Source organism: Salvelinus namaycush, chromosome 18, assembly GCF_016432855.1.
Source record: "Salvelinus namaycush isolate Seneca chromosome 18, SaNama_1.0, whole genome shotgun sequence".
Lineage (NCBI taxonomy): Eukaryota > Metazoa > Chordata > Actinopteri > Salmoniformes > Salmonidae > Salvelinus > Salvelinus namaycush.
The window spans coordinates 3674721-3697291 of NC_052324.1; the positions used below are offsets into that span (position 1 = coordinate 3674721).

Genomic DNA, 22571 nt, shown 5'->3' on the forward strand with positions numbered 1-22571 from the left:
CGTCATCAATCTACACACAATATCCCATCTTTTCAAAGTGAAAACGGGCTTAGAAATCTGTGCACATTTATTAAAAATTTAAAAACAGAAATACCTTATTTACATAAGTATTCAGACTCTTTGCTATGAGACTCGAAATTCAGCTCCGGTGCATCCTGTTGTTTCCATTGATCATCCTTGAGATGTTTCTACAACTTGATTGGAGTCCACCTGTGGTAAATTCAATTGATTGGACATGATTTAGAAAAGGCACACACCTGTCTATACAAGAACCCGATGGTGAATCTGTCAGAGCTCCTCTGTGGAGATGGGAGAACCTTCTAAAAGGACAACCATCTCTGCAGCACTCCCCCAAATCAGGCCTTCATGGTAGAGTGGCCAGACAGAAGCCACTCCTCAGTAAAAAGGCACATGACAGCACGCTTGGAGTTTGCTAAAAAGGCACCTAAAAGGAGATTCTCTGGTCTAATGAAACCAAGATTAAACTCTTTGGCCTGAATGCCAAGCATCACATCTGGAGAAAACCTGGAACCATCCCCACGGTGAAACATGGGGAAGTTTTTCAGCGGCAGAGACCGGGAGACTAGTTAGGATCGAGGGAAATATGAACGGAGCAAAAGTAGAGAGAGATACATGATGAAAACCTGCTCCAGAGCACTCAGAACCTCAGACTGGGGCGAAGGTTCACCTTCCAACAGGACAACGACCCTAAGCACACAGCCAAGACAACGCAGGAGTGGATTCGGGACAAGTGTCTGAATGTCCTTGAGTAGTCCGGACTTAAACCCGATTGAACATCTCTGGAGAGACCTGAAAATAGCTGTGCAGCGACGCTCCCCATCCAACCTGACAGAGCTTGAGAGGATCTGCAGAGAAGAATGGGAGAAACTCCCTAAATACAGGTGTGCCAAGCTTGTAGGGTCATACCAAAGAAGACTCGAGGCTATGATCGCTGCCAAAGGTGCTTCAACAAAGTACTGAGTAAAATGTCTGAATACTTATGTAAAACATACATACACACATTTGAGAAAACAAAAATCCTGTTTTTGCTTTGTCATTATGGGGTAGTGTGAGATTGAGGGGGGAAAACAATTTAATCAATTTTAGAATAAGGCTGTAATGTAACAAAAAGTCAAAAGTGAAGGGGTCTGAATACTTTCTGAATGCACTGTACGTCAACAATTAATTCCCCCTTTTGCCTATTGTGACCCAGTGTTTTCTGTGAAAAGACTGGGCGAGCTGCCTTTACATGGCCTGGTGCCCTGTGCGGGTGAAGGACATATGGAATGGTTGAAAATGAGCAAGTCCTGCTCACCAAGGGCACCCGGTCACGCAAAACGAACCTGTCGACTGGAACCTCTTCACCAGACAAAACGTGTGGTTAATACTTGCCCTTTCTCAGGAAATAGCTACACTATAGAAAATGGGATTCCATAAAGTTGTTCAACAATCATGGGCATATGGCCAGGATATGGATTACATCCGACTAGTTTCTACTTGGGCTGTCAACTGTCAAATCTGAGACTGGTGTGTTGGTAAGTAGCTAAGATTTGTTGATTATTCATTAACAGCTACAGCTCATTATTTAATAGGCTGTGCCGCTATGATACTAAGCTACGATACCGTGATGTAACTAGCCAAATAAACTTAGCAAAAAAAGAAAATGTCCCTTTTTCAGGAACCTGCCTTTCAAAGACAATTCGTAAAAATCCAAATAACTTCACAGATCTTCATTGTAAAGGATTTAAACACAGTTTCCCATGCTTGTTCAATGAACCATAAACAATTAATGAACATGCACATATGGAACGGTCATTAAGACACTAATAGCTTACAGACGGTAGGCAATTAAGGTCACACTTATGAAAACTTAGGACACTTCAGCGGCCTTTCTACTGACTCTGAAAAACACCCAAGGAAAGATGCCCAGGGTCCCTTCTCATCTGTGTGAATGTGCCTTAGGCATGCTGCAAGGAGGCTTGAGGACTGCAGATGTGGCCAGGGCAATAAATTGCAACTAAGACAGCGCTACGGGGAGACAGGACGGACAGCTGATCGTCCTCGCAGTGGCAGACCACATGTAACATCACCTGCACAGGATCGGTACATCACACCTGCGGGACAGGTACAGGATGGCAACAACAACTGCCCGAGTTACACCAGGAACGCACAATCCCTCCATCAATGCTCAGCCTGTCCGCAATAGGCTGAAAGAGGCTGGACTGAGGGATTGTAGGCCTGTTGTAAGGCAGGTCCTCACCAGACATCACCGGCAACAACGTCGCCTATGGACACAAACCCACCATCAATGAACATGACAGGACTGGCAAAAAGTGCTCGAGTCGCGGTTTTGTCTCACCAGGGGTGATGGTCGGATTCGCGTTTATCGTCGAAGGAATGAGCATTACACTGAGGCCAGTACTCTGGAGCGGGATCGATTTGGAGGTGACGGACGTCATGGTCTGGGGCGGTGTGTCACAGCATCATCGGACTGAGCTTGTTGTCATTGCAGGCAATCGCAACGCTGAGCGTTACGGGGAAGACATCCTCCTCCCTCATATGGTACCCTTCCTGCAGGCTCATCCTGACATGACCCTCCAGCATGACAATGCCACCGGCCATACTGCTCGTTTTGTGCGTGATTTCCTGCACGACACGAATGTCAGTGTTCTGCCATGGCCAGCGAAGAGCCCGGATCTCATTCCCATTGAGCACGTCTGGGACATGTTGGATCGGAGGGTGAGGGCTAGGGCCATTCCCCCCAGAAATGTCCGGGAACTTGCAGGTACCTTGGTGGAAGAGTGAGGTAACATCTCACAGCAAGAACTGGCAAATCTGGTGCAGTCCATGAGCACTGCAGTACTTAATGTAGCTGGTGGCCACACCAGATACTGACTGTTACTTTTGATTTTGACCCCCCCCCCTTTGTTCAGGGACACATTATTCCATTTCTGTTCGTCACATGACTGTGGAACTTGTTCAGTTTATGTCTCAGTTGTTGAATCTTATGTTCATACAAATATTTACACATTTTAAGTTTGCTGAAAATAAATGGAGTTGACAGTGAGAGGAGTTTACATAGCCTCTCCCTAACGTGTAATGTGAGAGGAAGATTTGCATGTCTAATGTTCGCTAGCTAGCTCATCATCAAGCAAACCTGGTGACATGTTTGATGCATGTTGTCAGCTTGCTTTCAATAATGTTGTAACTCAAATTGACTAGCTACTGTTTGCTGTGATTGAATGTCAAAGACTCCCAAATCAAACTCTCGTTTACCTTCAGTCATGGCCGCTAGCATTTCTTAATAAGCAGTGATGAAAAACAAGGCCAAATCAGGAAGTGCAGTCGCCCTTTAACTCCCAGGTACTGCTGGTTCTGTAGTTCACCTGAGGACTGGATAGGCTAAATTTCAACCTATCAGAGGGCAAGATGGAGCTAGACCTAGTACCATACCAGTTAATTGAGCTCCATTCAATTCCGTTAGGATCTATGTAAAGTCCCTAGGAGTGAGTTTAGAATTCAGCCCCAATACCTTTATTTGAGAACGGGGCTGCTCTCCATTCTCCTAAAACTCAATACACCCAGGCAGCAGAGACAGGAGCTCCAATTCACAGGAGGTTGGTAGCAGGTTCATTGGGGAGGACGGACTTGTGGTAATGGCTGGCGCGGAATAGTTGGAATGGTATCAAATACATCATGGTTTCCATTAGGGATGCACAATATATCGGTGAACTTATCGGAATCAGCCGATATTAGCTAAAAATGCCAACGTCGGCATCAGCCCGATGTCTGGTTTAACGTCGATGTACAAAACCGATATCAAAGCTGATGTACCTACATTATATAGGAATGCACATGACGTAATGACGCAATGTAAAATTTAGCGCTACACGTGCAACACAGCATTCCTAACCTAGCCCACAATATCTGCTGTGTGGATCGAGCAGTCAACAAGTTGAGCAGTCATTTGAAAGAGTAAGAAAATTTCATCTAGACAACTCAAAAGCAAAATCCATTAAAATGCCAAGATAATGGAATTCATTGCCCTTGACAATCAACCGTTCTCTGTCGTGGGTGATGCTGGCTTTTGCCGACTGGTCGAGCACCAGATCCTCTCAAGCTCTGTCAGGTTTGGGGAGCGTCGCTGCACAGCTATTTTCAGGTCTCTCCAGAGATGTTCAATCGGGTTTCAGTCCGGACTACTTCCGGCGCCGACAGATGGCCGCCTCGCTTCGCGTTCCTAGGAAACTATGCAGTATTTTTTTTTTTTTTTTTACGTGTTATTTCTTACATTGGTACCCCAGATTGGTTCGCGCCCAGGCTCTGTCGCAGCCGGCCGCAACCGGGAGGTCCGTGGGGCGACGCACAATTGGCATAGCGTCGTCCGGGTTAGGGAGGGTTTGGCCGGTAGGGATATCCTTGTCTCAGTATGTAAAATGTAATAAAATGTATGCACTCTACTGTAAGTCGCTCTGGATAAGAGCGTCTGCTAAATGACTAAAATGTAAATGTAAAATGTAATCTTAGGTTTCATTACATACAGTCGGGAGGAACTACTGAATATAAGAGCAACGTCAACTCACTATCATTACGACCAGGAATATGACTCTCCCGAAGCGGATCCTGTGTTTTGCCTTCCACCCAGTACAATGGATCTGATCCCAGCCGGCGACCCTAAACAACGACGCCGTAAAAGGGGCAAACGAAGCGGTCTTCTGGTCAGGCTTCGGAGACGGGCACATCGCGCTCCACTACTTAGCATAATACTCGCCAATGTCCAGTCTCTTGACAACAAGGTTGATGAAATCCGAGCAAGGGTAGCATTCCAGAGAGACATCAGAGACTTTAACGTTCTTTGCTTCACGGAAACATGGCTCACTCGAGAGACGCTAACGGAGTCGGTGCAGCCAGCTGGTTTCTTCACGCATCGCGCCGACAGAAACAAACATCTTTCTGGTAAGAAGAGGGGCGGGGGGGGTATGCCTTATGATCAACGAGACGTGGTGTGATCATAACAACATATAGGAACTCAAGTCATTCTGTTCACCTGACTTAGAATTCCTCACAATCAAATGTTGACCGCATTATCTACCAAGGGAATTCTCTTAGATTATAATCACAGCTGTATATATTTCCCCCCAAGCAGACACATCGATGGCCCTGAACAAACTTACTCTGACTCTATGTAAACTGGAAACCACACACCCTGAGTCTGCATTCATCGTAGCTGGGGATTTTAACAAGGCTAATCTGAAAACAAAACTCCCTAAATTCTATCAGCATATCGATTGTGCTACCAGGGCTGGTAAAACCCTGGATCATTGTTATTCTAACTTCCGAGACGCATATAAGGCCCTCCCCCGCCCTCCTTTCGGAAAAGCTGACCACGACTCCATTTTGTTGCTTCCAGCCTACAAACAGAAACTAAAACAAGAAGCTCCCACGCTCAGGTCTGTTCAACGCTGGTCCGACCAATCTGATTCCATGCTTCAAGACTGCTTCGATCACGTGGATTGGGATATGTTCCGCATTGCGTCCAACAACAACATTGACGAATACGCTGATTCGGTGAGCGAGTTCATTGGAAAGTGCATCGAAGACGTTATACCGACAGCAACGATTAAAACATTCCCAAACCAGAAACCGTGGATTGATGGCAGCATTCGCGCGAAACTGAAAGCACGAACCACTGCTTTTAACCAGGGCAAGGTGACCGGAAACATGACCGAATACAAACAGTGTAGCTATTCCCTCCGCAAGGCAATCAAACAAGCTAAGTGCCAGTATAGAGACAAAGTAGAGTCGCAATTCAACAGCTCAGATACAAGAGGTATGTGGCAGGGTCTACAGTCAATCCCGGATTACAAAAAGAAAACCAGCCCTGTCGCGGACCAGGATGTCTTGCTCCCAGACAGACTAAATAACTTTTTTGCTCGCTTTGAGGACAATACAGTGCCACTGACACGGCCCGCTACCAAAACCTGCGGGCTCTCCTTCACTGCACCCGAGGTGAGTAAAACATTTAAACGTGTTAACCCTCGCAAGGCTGCCGGCCCAGACGGCATTCCCAGCCGCGTCCTCAGAGCATGCGCAGACCAGCTGGCTGGTGTGTTTACGGACATATTCAATCAATCCTTATCACAGTCTGCTGTTCCCACATGCTTCAAGAGGGCCACCACTGTTCCTGTTCCCAAGAAAGCTAAGGTAACTGAGCTAAACGACTACCGCCCCGTAGCACTCACTTCCGTCATCATGAAGTGCTTTGAGAGACTAATCAAGGACCATATCACCTCCACCCTACCTGACACCCTAGACCCACTCCAATTTGCTTACCGACCCAATAGGTCCACAGACGACGCAATCGCAACCACACTGCCCTAACCCATCTGGTCAAGAGGAATACCTATGTGAGAATGCTGTTCATCAACTACAGCTCAGCATTTAACATCATAGTACCCTCCAAACTCGTCATCAAGCTCAAGACCCTGGGTCTCGACCCCGCCCTGTGCAACTGGGTACTGGACTTCCTGACGGGCCGCCCCCAGGTGGTGTGGGTAGGTAACAACATCTCCACCCCGCTGATCCTCAACACTGGGGCCCCACAAGGGTGCTTTCTGAGCCCTCTCCTGTACTCCCTGTTCACCCACGACTGTGTGGCCATGTACGCCTCCAACTCAATCATCAAGTTTGCGGACGACACTACTTGATTACCAACAACGACGAGACGGCCTACAGGGAGGAGGTGAGGGCCCTCGGAGTGTGGTGTCAGGAAAATAACCTCACACTCAACGTCAACAAAACGAGATGATCGTGGATTCAGGAAACAGCAGAGGGAGCACCCCCCTATCCACATCGACGGGACAGTAGTGGAGAGGGTAGTAAGTTTTAAGTTCCTCGGCGTACACATCACGGACAAACTGAATTGGTCCACCCCCACAGACAGTGTTGTGAAGAAGGCGCAGCAACGCCTCTTCAACCTCAGGAGGCTGAAGAAATTCGGCTTGTCACCAAAAGCACTCACAAACTTCTACAGATGCACAATCGAGAGCATCCTGTCGGGCTGTATCACCGCCTGGTACGGCAACTGCTCCGCCCACAACCGTAAGGCTCTCCAGAGGGTAGTGAGGTCTGCACAACGCATCACCGGGGGCAAACTACCTGCCCTCCAGGACACCTACACCACCCGATGTCACAGGAAGGCCAAAAAGATCATCAAGGACAACAACCACCCGAGCCACTGCCTGTTCACCCCGCTATCATCCAGGAGGCGAGGTCAGTACAGGTGCATCAAAGCAGGGACCGAGAGACTGAAAAACAGCTTCTATCTCAAGGCCATCAGACTGTTAAACAGCCACCACTAACATTTAGTGGCTGCTGCCAACATACTGACTCAACTCCAGCCACTTTAATAATGGGAATTGATGGAAATTTATTTAAAAATGTATCACTAGCCACTTTAAACAATGCCACTTAATATAATGTTTACATACCATACATTACTCATCTCATATGTATATGTATATACTGTACTCTATACCATCTACTGCATCTTGCCTATGCCGTTCTGTACCATCACTAATTCATATATCTTTATGTACATAATCTTTATCCCTTTACACTTGTGTGTATAAGGTAGTAGTTGTGGAATTGTTAGGTTAGATTACTCGTTGGTTATTACTGCATTGTCGGAACTAGAAGCACAAGCATTTCGCTACACTCGCATTAACATCTGCTAACCATGTGTATGTGACAAATACAATTTGATTTGATTTACACACTACCAAGTGCGCTATTTTTCAGATGTTGCCCTACCGGAGTTACACAGTAATAGCATCACTGCAAAAAAATAATAAAACATTTTAATACAATTGCGTCACTGCTATTAGCTTCACGACTGACATTTGGACCAGCGATATCAGCCCCATGATCATGTGGAGTCTGACAGCACAGCGGGTCGCTGAGGATTTCGTACTGAGAAAAGTCGTATTGCATGCTTATGAATGTGCTGGTTGTCATACCGCTGCTGCCATTTGAATGGAATTTGAGAACATGAACACTCACTAGCTCGATTCGAACTGACTCGAGAAATAAGCTCATCAACTGCGCCTGCAGCAGATGTGATACCCACTGTCATGGCATTGAAACGCCTGCGCAACAAAACTGCACACAGGCTGTGAACAAGCAATTCGGTGGCACTCGCTTTACTGTGTCGCCACCATGCTCAATGCTATGTACAAGGACCGCTACTTCAATGCAGACAACAACAAAAAAACTGGGTTTATGTGAAATGTTACATACACAGCTGGACAAGATGGAAACAGACACAGTGCGCACCGAGGAAGAGGCCATGGACAGACACAGCTGAAACTTCACTGCTTGACATGCCTGATGAAATCCTGGTTCAGAATGAAACGACGGAACAACGAAACAGCACAGCAAGTAAGTGAAAGAAATAGGTTTTGATGTTTTACTGGTAATGGGGACATACAATGACGGCCTACCCTGGCCAAACCTGGATGACGCTGGGCCAATTGCGCGCCGCCCTATGGGACTCCCAATCACGACTGGATGTGATACAGCCTGGATTCGAACCAGGGACTGTAGTGACACCTCTTGCACTGAGATGCAGTGCCTTAGACCGCTGCGTCCATGTGTGTGTTAACTATTTAACTGTATTATTATGCTTAAAAAGGCGCTAAAATTCTAAATATCGGTATCGTTTTTTTGGGCAAGGAAAATGTCAGCTATCGGACAAAATTGTCATAGTTTAAATAGTTTCCATGCGTTTGATGCCATTCCATTTGCTCCGATCCGGCCATTATTATGAGCCGTCCTCCCCTCAGCAGCTTCCACTCCTCCAAGGGGAGGCCACATTAGCCTGGGGCTGGAGTGGCCAGAGCAACAGGCTACAGTGAGGAGGCAGTACGGATACATCACGCACAATACGCCCCCCTCTGGAGACAACGAACAGAAACGGCATCTCCCTCACAATAGGAGGCATGCATTAGTATCAGAAAGAGAGAGGGGGAGAGACATAGAACCCACAAAAATCCTTCCTCAGCAAACCACCCAGGCCAATCCACCTCCAATTTCCTCTGTCATGACCAATCGATTTCTGTAGTAATTACTGGTAAATGCTGTGAGCCAGAGTGCTCTGGTCCTGTGGGGCAAACTTGTGTGTGAGAGATATATGGGAGTGCTCCTTTGCATTTCCTGGATCAGGGAGTTCCGTGATTGATTCCTATGCCTTCCCCAGCCCAGCCTCTTCAATGCAATAAAACAGGCTACTCCCCCAGACAATACCAATCAATCAGAGTAATTCATCCTGCCTATGGGCTCGTACCACCGGGTCTAACTAGAGAGAAACAGAGCACCATCTATCATTGATAAACTCTGATAAAACACACTCCAGTTCCCTGGCAGGCTAAAAGCTCATTCCCTGGGTGAACCCACACACACTATGGAGGAGAGATAGAGAAGAGTGTGTGAGGCTTACCTGTTTGTGCATTTCAATGTTCAGCCCGTAAGACATTTCATAGTACTGTGGATGACAGAGTTGGAGTTACTAGGATTACAGTAAATTCCAATTTCCTACATCTCAATGTAGACTGCTTCTTGGCCATAAGAGAGATATGTGAATAATACTACTGGTGTTTGAAAAGGACAAAACAACCTCAAAATGTGGCATTCACTCCAACTCAATAATGTACTGGAGATCATTGAGCACAGAATGTGAGAGACAATGTGTGTTTGTGAATGATGAGTGTGCGTGTAGTCCTGTTTGTGTGTGTGTGTGTGTGTGTGTGTGTGTGAGCAACAATAAGAGATAACAGTAAGCTTGCACGTACAATGTGGCAATAATATCTAGCCACACATTGACAGTGTTAACATCTACGAGTTGATTGGTTGAGAGTTGAACATAGATTGTGCTGATTGGACTCACCATAACATAGTGCCTCTGCATCTCTGTCTTCTCACTGGCCAGCTTCTCACACTCCAATTTCAAACTGCCGAAGACAGGGACACAATCAAAACAAAGCAAGAGGCCTCGGATACCATCACCAATCCTGAACACAACCAGAAAACATTCAAAATTCAGTTCAGATAAACATGGTCAGGAAAACCTCTTGGAATCATGGAAGAGCCATATTTGTTTACCTTTTTCCAGTAACAGGTCTAGGGCTATAGGTCTAGGGCTATAGTAGCAGCAATATAGCCTACTGCCTGCTACTGTGAATGCAGGGCATTCCAGCTCACTGCTTTACCTCTCACTAGATAGGATAAAGTAATCCTTCTAACCCCCCCCCCCTTAGAAGATTTAGATGCACTATTGTAAAGTGGCTGTTCCACTGGATATCATAAGGTGAATGCACCAATTTGTAAGTCGCTCTGGATAAGAGCGTCTGCTAAATGACTTAAATGTAAATGTAAATACAGCAACATGCAGTTGCACACATGGGGAATAAGAGGGGATTTATAATAATCTGACCTCAGACGCCACCCCTCTGGCTCAAGCACATCTGCATGTCTTAGACCTATACAGTCTGAGCACACAAACTGTGACATCTTGGCCTCAGAGTATGTGTGTGTGTGTCTGTGTGTTGAACAGCCACTCACCTGTGGTACTGAGCTTGGAGAAACTGGAACTCCTCTTTGATGCGGTCCAGTGACTCTGGGATGGTGAATTTGAAAGGTTGGCCTGGGGCCTGGTGGGGTGTCTGTAAAAATAAGACATTTTTAAAAATAAAACACATCATTCAAAACCCGTGTTTCTGCCTCTGATGAAGCATTTCAAATACTTCAGCTGTAGGCTAATTAGTAGTGAATTACACAAAAAGCAATACGGCATTCGCTGCCATGCGCGATATACGCCTTGCCCTAATTACTGGGAGTGAATCATGATAAACTCATTACAGAAATGTTACAGGCCGACAGCCGCTAAGGCAATGACAAACAAAGGAACTTCGACCGACCCGCCATCGTGGGCATACAGAGCTATAGAAATGCTAAAATGGTTCAACATGACAAATGAGTGCAGAGAATCTGCGGATGAGGAATGCGTTTCACTGGCCAACCTTACCGGGTGTCGACCCTGGGGATACATCGTTCTACCTCGGCAGATGCCCGGTTCCTGATAAACCCGTCTGCTAACAAAATAGGGACAGGCGCGGGGATGCTCCAGATTACGATAAATTCATCCTAGCTCCTTCCGAGACTGTCCGTTAAATGACACAAACAAGTCCGACCATTTGTCCTCATAGATCTCCCGTCAACTCTTTATCAGCGGTGCTCCGGTGAATGATGCGTGTAAGAATCTCCTTTTCTCTCGCTGTAGGCTACTCCAACATACGATCATGTATCAACCATAGAAGGGAGAAAAAAACAGGTGAGGACAAAAAAAAAGTCTCCTACTAGTCTTCCTATTCATGTAGACTGTAATCCTGTCCACGCAGCAATATCCAAATAGCCCGAAACTCCAGTTAGTCAACAAGCCAAACCCACAACGCGGTCATGAGAAGCGTAGGCTACTAAAACAAATCGACAGAAGTTAATTGCAATTTGACTTGCCGCAATAGCTTGTGGTGAATGCTCGGTATAAATTAATATTAGTTAACCGAAGAATTTCCTGTATTCGAATACATGGGGGGGGGCTGTAGTGCAAGAAAGGTTTCGTAAATGTTTTTGTTGTTTTGATAACTACCAGCACAACAAAATATAACGTTAGCTTGCCTCAAAAGCAACTTTCTCACGCGGTTTCAGACCGAGGGAGTTCTATTAACCTGAGCCGCGGTGCACCGCTCTATGGTGAACGGGCAAAAGCAGCGAGGAGCGCCCTACTCAAATCGAACAGCAATCTGCACCGCTTGGTCAAATTGTCAGCATAGAACCATCGTCCATAAAAATCTCTTTTCCATAAAATATATGTTCGATTTATTTTTTACGAATTTTCATTGGGAAGGTAGATAAAGCGTTTTGATCAAGCAAATAAGCAATCACTTTTGCAGGTCAGAACACAGAATCATACTCTTTACTACAAGTGCTTAATCTAGCCTAGGCTACTTCACTTTTGTTTTGAACCTATTTAGCCGTGGGTTTTGGATGGGGAACCTGGCACACGCCCGGAGGTAACCCAGTTCCATAACGAATGCAATCCCTTTTCAACCAGGTTCATGCTCCCCTCATGGGAAAGCCAGTGCCAGATAATCGAACGCCTCCACCCAGCTAACCAAAAAATGAACCGCCCCCGAAAATTGCACAGGCCAATAGCCACAGGTCTTTTCACGTGGCAAAATGATGCGATTTGTAGAATCCTCCAATAGATGTTCTATACATGTATTCAAGCCTGGCGATTAGTTTGAGCTACACAGACACTAGCCAATCCCGAATGACAGATAGGTTTAGCGAGGAATGGCGCACAAAACAGCTAGCTACTGAAGAGTGACAGATCTCAGCTGTCAATCAAAGTAACGTGGTGCCGTTAAAGGTCCTTAAATGCGCGATGATATCACGAATCCCCCATCAGACCAATTCTTTGAAAGCCCTGCTATTTGAAATTTGTAGTTGTGTCTTCACTGGGTGAATATACTGTAGCCATAATGGGAGGTTAAACAGACACGCCTGGTTCCCAAATGGATGATGTATGTCACGCAGCTGAGAGTCTTGTTTGGGGCTGGGTGGTAACCAGTGATGACCCCCTTCCTGTAGCCCGGTTGACAAAGTGAATTCGTTGACAGGGCTGGGTTCCATGAGGGAGGTGAAAATAAACATAATTTACTTGGTGGGGATAAAAACAACAATAGTATAGAAGAACAAGTTGTCGTCTCAAGTTTTCTCAGCGGTCTTGAGGAAGAGGGAAGATGGCAAGTACGCCCGAATGGAGTCAGAGGAACCCATAGAGGTTGGTAAGAAGGCTGGAAGAGAAAAAGGGAAGAAAGGGGAACATATTAAGAGTAAATATAGAGTGCTGCAGAAGGAAATTGAACACGACGAGAGTGAGGATGAATTAACTGCTCTGGCAGGTGCGGTGAAGACCGCCGAGTTTGAGCCCAGTTGGAGTAAGATTTTTGAAGAATGGATCCTTGCCTTCTGGCTGATCCATGTGTGGTGTCAGGTTGGGTGGAGAAGAGGTCGGGGAATGTTGGGTCGGTGAAAGTGACTCGAAGTGGAATTGTGTAGATTTTGTTGGGTGTCTGTCATCCAGAGGGGAGCTTGTGCGTTGCCCCGCGCAACTGGGGACAAGAACTGTGACTAGCGTTCCTCTCAGGGCACCGTTGAAAAGAGTCAGTACTGGAGTGGCGTTAAATGTTCAGGAGAGTCAACTGAAGTTGAAGATTCCCGGTGTCTGTGACGCCCGCCGTTTGGTGCAACGCAGACCCAGTGGAGAGAGTGGTGAAACAGAGAAGACACTGTCTGGTACTACTGAGGTTTGATGCAGAGACTTTACCAGATAAAGTCAAGTTAGAATGTGTCAGTTATCCCGTGAGAGATTTGTCCCGAACCCATTACAGTGTCTTAGGTGTCAAGCTGATGGTCATGTGGCAGTAGTGTATAGGAGGGAGATTCCTAGATGTGAGAAGTGTGCAGGAGGACATGAGACAAAGGAATGTGTAGTAAGTATCGGTGGAAAAATGTGTATGTGTAAACTGTAGGGATACCCATGGTGATGGAGATCAGAGGAGGCCGGTGAGAGAAAGGCAGTTTGAGGTTGCCAGGATCAGAATAGTACCAGAGTAGTGCAGAAGGTGTTGTATGCTGAGGCAGTGAAGAGAGTAGTAGAGGAAGATGGGTCCAGGGTGAGAGATCCTAAGAGGATCCCTGTGAGTTGGCCGAGGCCAATAGAGAGTGATAGGAATAACGCGCTCCAGTAAGTATTTTTTGTGTGGTTTTTTTGGTGCTCACGGCCACGGTTGTCAACTGTACATCAGGAAAGGAACATAAATCACAGATGTTAGATGTTGCGGTGGCAGCAGCAGGTAAGTACTCTGGGTGTACGAGATTTTACTGCAGAAGAGTTACAAGGTGTTTTGAACGATAATGTCTTGTCCTCCCAGTCTGCTGGCCTTCAGTAGGATTAGATGGGGACAATGTAAAGGAATAGGGGTGAGGTTTTAATGGGTGTAGGGTTAGTTGGTAGGGCACATTTTTTTTCTCACAAAGTGTAATGAATTCATACTACAGAATAGTAGTAAGATACACAACCAATACAGTAGGTGGCGGCATGCACCTATAACATTTGTTTGTGGACCGCCATAATACCAAAGAAGAAGAAGCAGAATTAAAAGTTTTATTTATTTAATCTTTATTTAAACAGGCAAGTCAATTAAGAACAAATTCTTATTTACAATGACAGCCTACCAAGAGGTAAAGGCATCCTGTGGGGACGGGGCTGGAATAAATAAAAAAGTAGGACAAAACACACATCACGACAAGAAAGACACCACAACACTACATAAAGAGAAACCTAACACAACAACACAACACATGACAACAGTTGAGTGTGGCGACAAATGGATTTGGTTCAGTCGGTTGTCCTGATAAGCCCATCGCAGCTTGCTAGTTTATGCTGGCTAGATGGCAACAACAGCAGCATGGCGCTAGTTAAAACCTGTCAAGTAAAGTGATGTCTATTTTGATGGGCGTGGGAGAAAAATGTGTAGTATTGGTCACCATTTGGATTTGGTCACCATCTCCAATTTGTTCCATCCCTCTTTTTATTTGGAGTAGGATAGCAGCCTACATGACTAATAACTTGTAATATTGATACTATCTGATGCCACAGGGAAACAGTCTACACTGCTCAATGGGGAGAGTTTGCGCTGTAAGTCTACAACACAACAACACCGGGCACAGTGTCCTTCGCTCCCACTTGCCGCAGTAAGGAGAGGGAAGTAGCTAGATAGTGTAGCCACTGCCTGAACTGCCTAAACCGAATTAGTTCGTATCCACTCGACTCTCAAACGTCATCAATTTGGGCAGCAGGCGTGTCCGTATAGCCTCTCCCAACCATAATAGACATGTATAGATAATAGATAGACATTATGATTGAATCTTGTGTGTCTTTACCCAATGCGGGACTTGTCATAAAACAGGTGGGATAAGCCTAACAATATGTATTCAACCTTAGAATATGTGATGGTTTTCTCATTGATGTTTGTCCTGTGGCAAGATTTGGAAACTATAGTATTGAGTGAGTAGATAAGGGGATTGGGAGTTCTGGGTAGACTTTAACAAGCTGTTAAGTATACTAGATGGCGCTTTCTGCCACACATATACGTCTAGATACGTACACCTTATCCGTAGAGACATCTAAGTACTTATGCTTGTCGAAATTAGTAAGTGATGTAAGTGCATGACTTGCTTTACTAACCCTACAATCCAATCCTATATGTTGATTCCATCTGTGCTATCCAGTTTAGAGTAAACAAGAAGGTGTATTCCAGGCAAACCCCAAAGGTAGAACGCTGCCTGACATTTTCAACAACGTTTGGTCTTTTTGTATTTTGACAGACAGGGTAGATATTGACATGACATGATCATGACATGATCATTGTCACTTCATTTTCCTCGCAAACCACTCTGGCCTATTTCTCTGTTCCCCCCACCTACATTTGTTTAGAGTGGAGACGCACACCATTATCACCTGCTTTGAAGGACAGATATAACCAGCATACAAGCCTCTATTTGGTTTGCAAATGTTCATTCATTTCTGATTTGGTGGCTAAACAAATTACTGTGCTTTTATAAAGAACAAGAGAGACAGCCAGGAGAAGTGGCTATTTCAGCAGTGACCGTGTCAGTCCTGCTGTAGTGATGAGAAACTCTCACAGATAGTGGCTGAACACGCAACTTTGTGTGGGAGGCTAAATGGAGTGATCCCACTCTAGTCACTCACCACAATAGAAGAGGAGAGGGCTGCTATGCAGGATTCATGGACCTGAGGTGTGTCAGCAATGGACATTTTCTTGAGGTTTTCAGTTGAGCTGTTCTATGAAGCCAGTCATTTGTTTCACTCGGCTTCATGGTGCAGTAATTCAGGCATAGCGGTGGACGTTCCACACGATGGTGTTATTCAATTGTGAAGACTAAGTAAGATATTTATTTTTGATAGATGGTACCACATTATATTGCACTAATTTCTCTTATAGCCCCTGAATGCATTGTGTTTGATTGCGTTGAAACTGAAAAGAAAAAGGGGGCAAAATTCTTGTCTGTCTTGTCTTAATATCCAAGGGCATAATTTGACAAAAATAAACTCTGTCTGTCTGTGTGTTTGTCTAGCACTGACTTAGGAACAGCACAGAGGGGTGAGTGAATCCACCAGAGACACTAGCAGACGGACCCCATGATCACACAGTGGCATAGCAGCCACAGCAGCCCCATCCCAAGAAGCGCTATGAGATTTCACAGGAGGGCTGAAAAAAAAAAAAAGAAGGAAAACATGTGGGGGGCGAATACTAGAGAATATGTAAATGACACGCTGTGCACCCCCACCTCCCCACTCCCTCCCCCCTCCAGGCTGACCTCTGAACCAAAATAAACCCCCTGGTTTATTAGCCTCAGCTGGGCTCAGAGCCACTTCAAAGGCAACATGTGGAGCTGCTTTGGTTCCGACCGGGATATTGGGCCCAGATGGGCGACAGCCGTTCTGATGGGTGTCCCGCACAGATTAGATACTTTCAGTAGGGTATTTGTGAATATAACACTGTGTGTGTGTGTGTGTGTGTGTGTGTGTGTGTGTGTGTGTGTGTGTGTGTGTGTGTGTGTGTGTGTGTGTGTGTGTGTGTGTGTGTGCATGCGTGCGTGTGCGTGACATGGTTGCGTGCATGCATGCTTGTGTATGTGATGAGAAGGAGGGGGTGGTGGTTGCTCTGTCTGTGTTTCCTTACACGTGTAGCTGTGGAACTCATAATGCAAATCAGGTGTCCAACGCCTGAGTGGCTCATAAACTCTCTGTGAAGAGATGGGGCTTTGCCCTCCGATTAGAAATGCTTAACACCACCCAACAACACACAGGCCATACTGCAACCCTGTCCTGCTCACAGCTCTCTAACCGGTGGAGGGCATGACGTTTATCAAAAGCATAAAGATAGATGCTTCATTTCATCAATGAAACGTAGAAGTACTTATGTGCAGTTAGGACAGAGTACCAGCACCAGTGTGTGTTTGTATTGTACTTTTTTTTTTTTTTTTGACTTGTTGTGGTTTGGCTATGTTTGAACTGCACTGGTCATGTTTTCCCTACAGAGGGTTGGGGGTTAAGTGCGCACACACACACACACACACACACACACACACACACACACACACACACATGAGAAGTACATTTTCTTTCAAGCAAACACCATGTCAGTGCTAATGTATGTTAGGGCATTCTGCTTGATCTCCCCATTCTCTTTGAAACATTCTCTTTCTGACGACATAACAAAGAAAGCAGTATTTTTTCTGGGCTGTACTTGTCAATTCACTCAACAGCATAAGATTATTTTATGTCTGTAAAAAAATGTATTTAGCTCAATCAACTTTTGATGCGTCTCTGTACATTGAAACGTTTCTCTGTAAAAGGCATTCACTTTGTGTTTTTTACAGAGAGCTCAGTTATAATGAACCAGCGATCTGAGTGACATGGGTTACTGTAAAGCTCAAGGGGAACAAAGATGGCTCCATAGTTGGATAAACAGCATTTGTTTAACACTAATGAAAACACACTTTGTTGAAATACCCTAACTCAGGCTAATAATGGCAACTTGCTGTGGTCATGTGCCCCTATATGGGCCTATACTCACACTAATTTCCCTGTGTGTCTGTGTGTGCATACAGCATATTATTTGTATATTCTTGTTTGTTTGTGGGAGGTTCATATGTTTGTAGACTTTGCATGTCTGCATTTGTGTGTGTATAATTTGAATGTGGTGAGTGCGGATGGTGTGTGTTTATGTGTGTGAAATCTCCTCAGCTGACTTGCTAATCCAGTAGGCAGGCTTAGACACTGAGACTCTCAGCCCTATGAGTAACCTCTAGTACAATTAAACTAAACTAAAACACACACTGAGAAATGGGATAAAGTAAGAAGCAGCATCAGGAAAAACACATGCCTTACAACCTCTCAGCCTCCTATATCCAAACCTCGCTTTTCAATTGCTTGTGCATGCTTTACTGACCTACCCTCTCTCTTTCTTTCTTTCTCTCTCTCTTACTCTCTCTCTCTCTCTCTCTCTCTCTCTCTCTCTCTCTAAGCTGGTCTAAATCCCTCTGTTTCTCCCACTCTATTCATGTCACCTTAAAACTTCTCTAGGATAGGGGGCAGCATTTTCACGTTTGGATGAAAAGCATACCCAAATTCAACTGCCAGCTACTCATCCCCAGAATATAAGATATGCATATTGTTAGTAGATTTGGATAGAAAACACTCTGAAGTTTCTAAAACTGTTTGAATCATGTCTGTGAGTATAACAGAACTTATTTAGCAGGCGAAACCCCGAGGACAAACCTTTCAGATTTTTTTTTTTGAGGTCACTCTCTTTTCAATGAGATTTCATTGGGAAACCAGATTTCTAAGTGACCTGCTTGCAGTTCCTACCGCTTCCACTGGATGTCAACAGTCTTGAGAAATTGGTTGAGGTTATTCCTTTGTGTAATGAAGAAGTACGGCCATCTTGAACGAGAGTCACATTAAGTGTCCTGTTAGATAGAAGTGCGTTACCAGAAAGCTGGCTATAGTTGGTTTTAATCCTGTATTGAACACAGATCATCCCGTCTTCAATTTTATCGATTATTAACGTTAAAAAATACCTAATGTTGTATTACAAAAGTAGTTTGACATTTTTTGGCAAAGTTTACAGGTAACCTTTGAGATATTTTGTAGTCACGTTTCACAATTTGGAACCGGTGTTTTTCTGGATCAAACGCGCCAAATAAATGGACATTTTGGATATATATCGACGGAATTAATCGAACAAAAGGACCATTTGTGATGATTATGGGACATATTGGAGTGCCAACAACAGAAGCTCGTCAAAGGTAAGGCATGAATTATATTTTTTATTTCTGCGTTTTGTGTCGCGCCTGCAGGGTTGAAATATGCTTCTCTGTCTTTGTTTACTATTGTGCTATCCTCAGATAATAGCATCGTTTGCTTTCGCCGAAAAGCCTATTTGAATTCTGACATGTTGGCTGGATTCACAACCAGTGTAGCTTTAATTTGGTAACTTACATGTGTGATTTAATGAAAGTTAGATTTTTAGAGTAATTTTCATAGTAATTAATTAGAATTTGGCGCTCTGCATTTTCTCTGTTTTTTTGCCAAGTGAGACAGTAGTGTCCCACCTAAACTCAGATTTTTGGATATAAATATGAACTTTACCGAACAAAACATACATGCATTGTGTAACATGAAGTCCTATGAGTGTCATCTGATGAAGATCATCGAAGGTTAGTGATTAATTTTATCTCTATTTCTGCTTTTTGTTACTCCTCTCTTTGGCCGGAAAAATGGCTGTGTTTTTCTGTGGCTATGTACTGACCTAACATAATCGTTTGGTGTGCTTTCGCCGTAAATCCTTTTTGAAATCAGACATGTTGGCTGGATTCACAACAAGTGTAGCTTTAATTTGGTGTCTTTCATGTGTAATTTCATGAAAGTTTGATTTTTAAAGTAATATATTTGAATTTTGCGCTCTGCATTTTTACTGGCTTTTGGCCAAGTGGGACGTTAGCGTCCCACATATCCTAGAGAAGTTAACTCAACGACTCAGCTTGTTTATTGTTGTATGTGGCTAAATTCAAAGTGATTCGTTTCAGAAAAGGTTATTATAGTTTTGTGTTTTTCTAATTTTATAAAAATTCTAAGTTTAGTTTCAGTTAGTTTTCTGACTTAATTTACTAGTTTTTATTCAGTTTTAGTTTGATAAAACATTTCTATTTCGTTTTTATATTATTAAGTTTCAGTTTTAGTTTAAGTGTTAGGAACAGAAAGTAGCCTATGCGTGGGAGGCAAGTAACCATGTTTGTGTTGTAGGTTGTTTTTCTTTCCTGTTAGCGAGTGATAGCTAGTAGTCTTGGAAAGCAACAGCACTAGGTCTGAGGAGGATGTCAGATTGTCTTGGAATTTTCGGAGGGAAAAAATTCCTGGGAGGCTCCTCTTCAGACAGAGAACTCTCCAGACTCTCCGGCCAATCCTGAAAAATTGAATTATTTCCGTAGTCTGTAGTAGAGGTCGACCGATTATGATTTTTCAACGCCGATACCGATTATTGGTGGACCAAAAAAAGCCGATACCAATTAATCGGCCGATTTAAAAAAAAAAAAAAAAAAAAAATTGTAATAATGACAATTACAACAATACTGAATGAACACTTATTTTAACTTAATATAATACATCAATAAAATCAATTTAGCCTTAAATAAATAATGAAACATGTTCAATTTGGTTTAAATAATGCAAAAACAAAGTGTTGGAGAAGAAAGTAAAAGTGCAATATGTGCCATGTAAGAAAGCTAACGTTTAAGTTCCTTGCTCAGAACATGAGATAATATGAAAGCTGGTGGTTCCTTTTAACATGAGTCTTCAATATTCCCAGGTAAGAAGTTTTAGGTTGTAGTTATTATAGGACTATTTCTCTCTATACCATTTGTATTTCATATACCTTTAACTATTGGATATTCTTATAGGCACTTTAGTATTGCCAGTGTAACAGTACAGCTTCCGTCCCTCTCCTCGCTCCTACCTGGGCTCGAACAAGGAACACATCGACAACAGTCACCCTCGAAGCAGCGTTACCAATGCAGAGCAAGGGGAACAACTACTCCAAGTCTTAGAGCGAGTGACGTTTGAAACGCTATTAGCGCGCACCCCGCTAACTAGCTAGCCATTTCACATCGGTTACACCAGCCTAATTTCGGGAGTTGATAGGCTTGAAGTCATAAACAGCAGAGCTGCTAGCAAAACGCACGAAAGTGCTGTTTGAATGAATGCTTACAAGCCTGCTGGTGCCTACCATTGCTCAGTCAGACTGCTCTATCAAATCATAGACTTAATTATAACATAATAACACACAGAAATACGAGCCTTAGGTCATTAATATGGTCGAATCCGGAATCTATCATCATCGAAAACCAAACATTTATTCCTTCAGTGAAATACAGAACCGTTCCGTATTTTATCTAACGGGTGGCATCCATAAGTCTAAATATTCCTGTTACATTGCACAACCTTCAATGTTATGTCATAATTACATACAATTCTGGCAAATTAGTTCGCAACGAGCCAGGCGGCCCAAACTGTTGCATATACCCTGACTCTGTGTGCAAGGAACGCAAGAGAAGTGACAATTTCACCTGGTTAATATTGCCTGCTAACCTGGATTTCTTTTAGCTAAATATGCAGGTTTAAAAATATATACTTCTGTGTATTGATTTTAAGAAAGGCATTGATGTTTATGGTTAGGTACAGTCGTGCAAAGATTGTGCTTTTTTCGCAAATGCGCTTTTGTTAAATCATCCCCCATTTGGCGAAGTTGGCTGTCTTTGTTAGGAAGAAATACATTTACATTACATTTATGTCATTTAGCAGACGCTCTTATCCAGAGCGACTTACAAATTGGTGCATTCACCTTATGATATCCAGTGGAACAACCACTTTACAATAGTGCATCTAAATCTTTTAAGGGGGGGGGGGGGGTTAGAAGGATTACTTTATCCTATCCTAGGTATTCCTTAAAGAGGTGGGGTTTCAGGTGTCTCCGGAAGGTGGTGATTGACTCCGCTGACCTGGCGTCGTGAGGGAGTTTGTTCCACCATTGGGGTGCCAGAGCAGCGAACAGTTTTGACTGGGCTGAGCGGGAACTGTACTTCCTCAGAGGTAGGGAGGCGAGCAGGCCAGAGGTGGATGAACGCAGTGCCCTTGTTTGGGTGTAGGGCCTGATCAGAGCCTGAAGGTACGGAGGTGCCGTTCCCCTCACAGCTCCGTAGGCAAGCACCATGGTCTTGTAGCGGATGCGAGCTTCAACTGGAAGCCAGTGGAGAGAGCGGAGGAGCGGGGTGGCGTGAGAGAACTTGGAAGGTTGAACACCAGACGGGCTGCGGCGTTCTGGATGAGTTGTAGGGGTTTAATGGCACAGGCAGGGAGCCCAGCCAACAGCGAGTTGCAGTAATCCAGACGGGAGATGACAAGTGCCTGGATTAGGACCTGCGCCGCTTCCTGTGTGAGGCAGGGTCTCACACAGTTCGCAACGAGCCAGGCAACTGCTGCATATCCCCTGACTCTGTTGCAAAAGAAGTGACACAAAGAAATTCATGTTAGCAATATTAACTAAATATGCAGGTTTAAAAATATATACTTGTGTATTGATTTTAAGAAAGGCATTGATGTTTATGGTTAGGTACCTTTTTCGCGAATGCGCACCGCATCGATTATATTATATTATACGCAGGACACGCTAGATAAACTAGTAATATCATCAACCATGTGTAGTTAACTAGTGATTATGATTGATTGATTGTTTTTTATAAGATAAGTTTAATGCTAGCTAGCAACTTACCTTGGCTTCTTACTGCATTCGCGTAACAGGCAGGCT

At 44.3% G+C, this 22571-nt stretch overlaps 1 protein-coding gene across 1 annotated transcript in view; it reads right to left on the reverse strand.

Annotated features, from left to right (window-relative positions):
- The window catches only part of LOC120063505 (transducin-like enhancer protein 1), a 45910-nt gene extending 34806 nt beyond the window's left edge, over positions 1 to 11104 (reverse strand). The window contains exons 1-4 of the mRNA XM_039013881.1: positions 11081 to 11104; positions 10618 to 10718; positions 9944 to 10007; positions 9497 to 9541 (exon numbers count right to left, since the gene is read on the reverse strand). Of these exons, the coding sequence (XP_038869809.1) occupies positions 9497 to 9541; positions 9944 to 10007; positions 10618 to 10718; positions 11081 to 11104 (234 nt within the window). The remainder of the gene's footprint in view (positions 1 to 9496; positions 9542 to 9943; positions 10008 to 10617; positions 10719 to 11080) is intronic.
- Positions 11105 to 22571: the final 11467 nt, after the last annotated feature.